General features: G+C 39.5%; 1 protein-coding gene across 1 annotated transcript; it reads left to right on the top strand.

Moving 5' to 3' along the window:
* Positions 1-305: 305 nt before the first annotated feature.
* zgc:175280 (cationic amino acid transporter 2 family protein) lies at positions 306-6,580 on the top strand. The gene is made up of 12 exons (XM_061703212.1): positions 306-389; positions 1,826-2,180; positions 2,783-2,938; positions 3,023-3,179; positions 3,481-3,614; positions 4,005-4,227; positions 4,349-4,485; positions 4,585-4,687; positions 5,619-5,743; positions 5,852-6,018; positions 6,257-6,365; positions 6,441-6,580. The coding sequence occupies exons 1-12, from the start codon at positions 318-320 to the stop codon at positions 6,578-6,580; spliced, it is 1,878 nt and encodes a 625-aa protein (XP_061559196.1). The 5' UTR covers positions 306-317.
* The last annotated feature ends 550 nt before the right edge of the window (positions 6,581-7,130 follow it).

Below are 7,130 nucleotides of genomic sequence, written 5' to 3'. Positions count from 1 at the left end.
CCCACCGTGCCGCCTCATAGTTTTCAGCTTTCTAATAATCTGAATTTCCCCTTTGGGCATATTTCAAGTAATATTCTATCTGCCTGGATAAATATGCCAACGCCTCAAAACAAACAACCTTCTATGATAATCATCTGCACACACACTAAAACAAACCCGGAAATTATTCTATTGTATTACTGTTCACCTTAAGAAATGACTACAGCGTCAAATCATTCTGATCTTCTCCCTCTCTGCCCCCCCCCACCCAGAAATGGCACATATGTCTGAAATGTAACATAATGCAGCAAAAAATGAAGCTCTATGAAGAGTTCAGAATGGAGGGACTGACATATTCTCATAAGTACAGCGGTCCGAAACGTGTTGAAAGTCACGCACATCCTGCAAAGGTAAGGGATTATTTTTTGGGTAAGAGTCATCTATTTTGCTATTTTTTTCCATTACTACTAATCATATCTAAGGTCACTTATAAGGAGTGCCATCTACAACTTGTAATGGGGTTCATGTCATTTAAATTTTTATCATCAAAGCCCAACAGGCATGGCACTAACTAAACAAAGACTACTTACAGTTGTGCTGTTGTACAGTTTACATACCCTGGCAGGATTTTTTAAATTTGGCCCATTTTTGTTTTTTTAAAGGAAACCAAACTAATCAGGAAAAACAACTTTTTTTTTTTTTCTTTGCATCCTTAACAATCTTCATGGCATTTGTGGGTGAAATCTTTGTCACTCTGCCTGACTGTGGCTTGGTATCAACAGGACCACAAATGTTTCACTTCTTTGTCAGAGATTGTCATTTTCAAATACATAGCTTTTTATATTCTTTTTATGATTCATAACTACCTTTTCTCTGAGGTCCTTTGACAGTTCTTTTGCATTTCAGTGGCTCAGTATCAAACATAGTTAGTGCAGCCCTGGATGAAATGTGCAGGGATCACTAAAGGGCTCAAAAACGCATTGACTCGTTATATGCAGGCACTAATTACAATCAAATTACGGGTAACCCTTAAAAGCCATTTAAACCTGTATGTTTCATTATGTGTGTACTGTTTATTATTAGGCCAAATATTCAACGGTCTAACAACTTTTTATTGGGGGCATTTGGGTGATTTCATCCATCCATCCATCTTCCTTCGTGCTTATCCTCACTAAGGACATGGGCTGCTGGAGCCTATCTTAGCTATCTTCGGGCAGAAGGTGGGGTACACCCTGAACCGGACGCCAGCCAATGGCAGGGCACATAGAAACAAACAACCACTTGCACTCACATACACACCTACGGGCAATTTAGAGTCCTCAATCAACCTACCATGCATATTTTTTGGGATGTGGGAAGAAACCGCAGTGCCTGGAGAAAACCCACCCAGGCACGGGGAAAACAGGCAAACTCCACACCGGCAGGGCTGGGATTTGAACCCCGGTCCCCAGAACTATGAGGCAGATGTGCTAACCAATCGCCCACCATGCCGGCTGGGTGATTTCAGTTATCATTACAATTTAAAAGGAAACACACAATGTCAAGACAAATGGCTTCACCTGACCATGTACTATCCCTAAATAAACGAACAATGTTCCCCATTAAAGTAATATTTTCCTAAAATTTGCCAATCATTTAACAGTATTTCACAAATGGTAATAACGTTTTGAATCTTGAACATTCAAGTTAACATTTTGATGATATTACTTTATAAGTGTAGACCTTTTGTTAAAATCAAGTGCTATGCCAGACTGCCTTTTTTTGGATTTTAAATGAATGTTTACTTGTTCATCATTACCTTATACACCGTGTATCATAGTGTTTTACTAGGATGTCTGGTGCAAAGATCCTGCTATTCCTTCAGAGCCTGTCACGCAGGAAACCTCTGGAGCCCGAAGGAGAGGTGTCCAACTTCCGCCGCTGCCTGACAACCCTTGACCTTGTGGCTTTGGGGGTGGGCAGCACATTAGGCGCAGGCGTGTATGTGCTGTCCGGAGAGGTGGCCAGAACCGTGGCTGGGCCCAGTATCATCATCTCCTTCTTGATAGCAGCCATAGCCTCAGTCTTTGCAGGCTTGTGCTATGCTGAATTTGGAGCTCGGGTTCCCAAGACTGGTTCTGCCTACCTCTACAGCTACGTAACAGTGGGGGAGATATGGGCTTTTATCACTGGCTGGAACCTTCTCCTGTCTTATGTCATAGGTAAATACATATACAATATAGGTCCTCCATTCATCCATATATCCATCCATCCATTTTGTACTGCTTATATTGTTGTTTATCCTGTTCAGGGTTACAGGTGACCTGGAATCTATCCAAGCTGACTTTGACAGTAACTCTCAGGGTACATACAGTATAAACAAATAACCAATCACATGCACATTTGCAATTAACCTAACATGAATGTTTTGTGAATGTACTCCGGAGTACCCGGAAAAGCCCATACAAACACGAAAGAACATGCAAGCGCCACACAGGAAGGCCGAAGCTCGGATTTGAAGTCCCACCCATCAGAAATATGAGGCGGATGTGCTAACCACCATCACACTGTGCTGCATTAGTTTTGTTGTCAGTGATATTTATAACATTACCATTGAAGATGATTTGGAAATTTTAAAAAGTATCTAAATTCAGACAGTAAGAGAGACTGCTGTGGTTTTCATTGTATATGGTCTACTTAATTGGTTGGTGTTCATTCATTCAAATAAAAACGCCATTTCATATTTTTTTTGTTTTGCACCTTGACTTTTTAGCGAGTCTAAGAAATTATTTTTTTAAATTATGTCCCCATTTGTTGTGTTTAGGGACGTCGAGCGTGGCCAGTGCGTGGAGTGGAACCTTTGATGACCTCATTGGAAATGTCATTGCCAATTCATTGGGAAAACGAGCTGCCATGGACCTGCCAGGATTAGCTCCCTACCCAGACTTCTTTGCAGCTGGCCTTATCATGCTCTTGGCAGGCATGATTTAATCATCCACATGCTCAAGTATTTGGTCACAACTACTTTGAATATTAATTTTGACTGTGTGTATTTCCCATCTAGGTATTCTTGCATTTGGTGTTAAAGAGTCTGCCGTCGTGAACAAAGTTTTTACAGCAGTTAACATCGCAGTGTTGCTCTTTATTATCCTCTCTGGCTTCATAAAGGGAGATCTCAACAACTGGTACATTGATGAAGAAACTCTCCAAAATTCACATGAGTATGGATCTTTTTTTCTACCACTCTAATAAACTACATGGACCACAGACACACCTTTAAGATTTGGGCTTGCCCCTCTCATTCCCCTCAATCTTACCAAACATACCTCACATGTTAGTCTGGATGAATGGACATAAGAATTCCCTAGAAGCATACCGAAATCTGTGTAGAAAGTCTTCCGACGAGTGGAAGCTGTTAGAGCTGCAGCTCCTCTCGCCTTCCGATACTTTTCTCTGAATGGTTTGCTTTTCTGTGCTTCAAAATATGAATAACATTATTGGCGTCCTGTCCATTTGCTACAGAAACACGTCATCACTGAATGAAACCATGATTTTTGGATCTGGTGGATTTTTCCCCTTTGGCTTTGATGGAACATTAGCAGGAGCAGCTACTTGCTTTTACGCATTTGTCGGCTTTGACTGCATTGCCACAGCAGGTAAACTAACTGATGTAGTACACTGCAAGACTTAAATGCACCAGAATTAAATATTGAAAAAATATTAAATGAAAATCAAAATTCTTCCTTTAGAAAATAATAATACTAGAGATGAATTTAACAATGTTTACCAGTGGTGCAACTGTACTGCATCATACAGAAAGCTGTTTCTAATATTATGGCTCGTGTGGCTTAATAAGGTAACCAAAATATTAGAAGTATGTTACCTCATAAATAAGACGATTGTTAAAATAATACATCTTGTAGCATGTATGCATCAGAGCATATATTGTATTTGTAAAGGCAGGTAGGTGTATGTCATGTTCTGACCAATGGGCAAATACGCCTTGTGCTGTAGGTATGAGTGTGTGTGTTTTTGTTTTTCCTTAGGAGAGGAGGTTCAGAATCCCCAGAAGTCAATCCCGCTCGGGATTGTGTTGTCCCTCCTCATTTGCTTCCTGGCTTATTTTGGCGTATCCGCTGCCCTGACTCTAATGATGCCGTTCGATTTGCTCAGTCTTCACAGCCCACTGCCTGTGGCATTTACATATGTGGGCTGGGACCCTGCAAAATACGCTGTGGCAGTGGGATCCCTCTGTGCACTGTCAACAAGGTATGAATACAACAGTCCACTATGGTTTTCAGTTCAGTTGGTTGTTTGTTCATCTTATTTTCTTATAAGGAGATGATGTTTATTTATTATTTCATCAAACTTGTTTTAATTTGCCCACCAGCCTCTTGGGATCAATGTTCCCTATGCCCCGAGTAATCTTTGCTATGGCTAGGGATGGCCTTCTTTTTAGCCTCCTGAGCAAAATGAGCAAGAGACAAAGTCCTGCCATTGCTACTCTGGCTTCAGGCGTTGTCGCAGGTACAAACAAACAAACAAACAAACAAGTATTTTTTTGTCAAATGAGAACAACATGTGTAATCTAATATGCTATTGTGCTATTTGCTCATGACCTTGCAGCCATCATGGTGTTATTGTTTGACCTGAAGGCGCTGGTTGACATGATGTCCATTGGAACCCTGTTTGCCTATACCCTTGTTGCCATGTGTATTCTCATATTAAGGTAATTTTAGTTTTTTCAGATTTGTTTTCGGATTTGTCTAGTGTGTGATTTCATGCTGTGAAGCCCTTTAATCCCTAACTATCAGTTTGCATAATTGGAGATAATGCTCAACATACTAATTGAATAAAATAATTGTTTGACTTACATGGACCTACATTTTTGTAGAGTATTGATGGTTGTTTAAATCCAGGGTGTTTCCTAAAGTCATGATATACTTTCTTTTTTGTATTTCATTTCAGGCATCTTTAAGATAGACGTGAGGCCATCGGCTTTTGACAACTCAGGCTTTGCAGTTTTTGGAAGCATTATCGCTCCCTTGCCCATGGCTCGCCAACTGACATGGGAGCAGTGTTGCAAAATTGCCTCCTGGCAATTCTTTTGTCCCCGGCTGCAGTCCTGAGCCAGTTTAAGAAGCTTTATGGCTGTCACACTGCTCCAACTCATCATACAATTTACACTATCCATGGCAAGTTTCTTAAAAAAAGATCCTATCCTTCAGCATTCACAAAAGCTCCATTCAACAGATGCTATCGATAGCATACATATTGTGCTATGTGTTGGAACAGTGTGATGGCCATAAAGCTTCTCAAACTACCGCTGAACTCCAGTCACAGACAGAAAAACTTCTTGCCAGGCGGCAATTTTGCCGTGCTGCTCCAATGTCAATTGGCGAACCATGGGAAAGGAAATGATATGCTTACAAAAACTGCAAAGCCCAAGATGTTAAATGTTGATGGCCTCACCTCTGTCCTAATGATACCAAAAACAAAATAGAAAAAAAGGGAGAGTATAGTGACTTTTTGGACATCCTGTATATTTTTTCCAAAAATGTATGAGGCAAAATGTGACGTTTTTGTATCATTATAGATGAAATGTTAGATTTATTGAGCCAGGTTAGATTTGTACATCCACAATGCCCTCACTTTTACAGATACCAAGCGGACGTCGATGCTGATAAAGAAGTCAAACCATTTACGGTCAGAGGACTATTTTTTCCTCATTCACAATGCACAGCACGGACATCAAAGAATGTGTCTGTTTTGACAGTTTGTATCAGTAAGTGATCTTTTTGTTATTTTCTGTTCGTATTCTCTATTAGTATGATGTGTATGACCGTATTCTGTTATTTGTCATTACTTGAGCTGGCATTTTGTTTTATCTCAGTATTTTTAGCAACCATCCTGAGTCTCTTCATATCCCAAGCTGCGATCTCGCTTCAGTCTTTGGAGTGGTGGCGTGTGCTCTATGTTGTTTTAGTGACATCAATTCTGATCCTCGCCATCCTCATTATCTGGAGACAACCGCAGAGCACAACGAGAGCTGCTTTTATGGCATGTTACCTTTGTTAATCACAATACTTACACTAATGGAGAGACAATGGAAGAACGGAGATGCCCATGATGAATGTGAATTTTCTTCTGTGTATACTTCCTTTATGCTTATAGGCAAGGTTTCCCAATAATGTTGTTGATACTGTATAGTGAATTTTATTAAGTGTTTTAACATTAATGCCAATTTTACTACTTTAATTTACTATTTCACTGTGTTTCTGTTCTTTGGCTTATGCAGGTTCCTTTTGTGCCAGTTCTTCCGATCTTGAGCACTTGGATCAATATTTACTTAATGATTCAACTGGGATCGGACACATGGATACGTTACGCCGTGTGGATGGCCATAGGTATGTGAAGAATATAGAATAACATTCTACATCAAAATGGGTGGACATAACACAAATATATTTTCTTTCCAACAGGTTTAATCATCTACTTTGCTTATGGGGTTCAACACAGCGTACAGAAGCAAAGGCTCCAAAATTTACACAACCAAGTCAGCGTTGGCAGAATCACCTCCAACTTGGATGATAACGTCCCTCCTGCACAAGATGTCAGCTAGATTCCGTTGGTTTACTGATTCAAACAACTGATGATCAATAAATCATGACCATATCATTAAAAATATATTGTAAAAAGTGTTAATTCTACCTGACAAACTGATTGAATTTGTTTTAACATTTGACCTGCGAAATATATTTTTTTTTGTAATACAGCTTATATACTGTACTATCAAAATAAAGACATTGACTTGATGTGAGTGTGCTTTCATACAGGTGTGAAACACCTGTATGAAACACCTTGAGTAATTATAAATAATAGTAATGAGTAATTATTGAGTAATTAATTACCTTGAGTAATTATAAATAATAATTAGAGCAGCAAAAAAAAAATCTTAATATCAAACAATTAACATGGAAAGAGGTGAGAGATGACCTTAGTACTCAGGCCCAAGAGGGACAGTCAAATGGTTATATTATCTAGAATGCTGACTTTAATGTACATAGGACATTATGGGGAGGAAGGAATACTGATAAAAATGAGTAAGTGATAGAGCAATTGTTGGAGGAGAGACACTTGGTGTGTTTAAATGATGATAAGTAATGGAGGAC

This window comes from Phycodurus eques, chromosome 17 (genome assembly GCF_024500275.1).
Source record: "Phycodurus eques isolate BA_2022a chromosome 17, UOR_Pequ_1.1, whole genome shotgun sequence".
NCBI lineage: Eukaryota > Metazoa > Chordata > Actinopteri > Syngnathiformes > Syngnathidae > Phycodurus > Phycodurus eques.
Note: the sequence above shows the minus strand (reverse complement) of the source record. Positions and strands in the feature narration are given on the sequence as shown.

Coding starts and splice junctions, on each gene's coding strand:
- zgc:175280 (XM_061703212.1), top strand. CDS start 318: ATGGAGGGACTGACATATTCTCATAAGTACAGCGGTCCGAAACGTGTT. Junction 4,486..4,584: donor GGCTTCAGGCGTTGTCGCAG/GTACAAACAAAC, acceptor ATGACCTTGCAG/CCATCATGGTGTTATTGTTT. Junction 5,744..5,851: donor TGTTTTGACAGTTTGTATCA/GTAAGTGATCTT, acceptor GTTTTATCTCAG/TATTTTTAGCAACCATCCTG.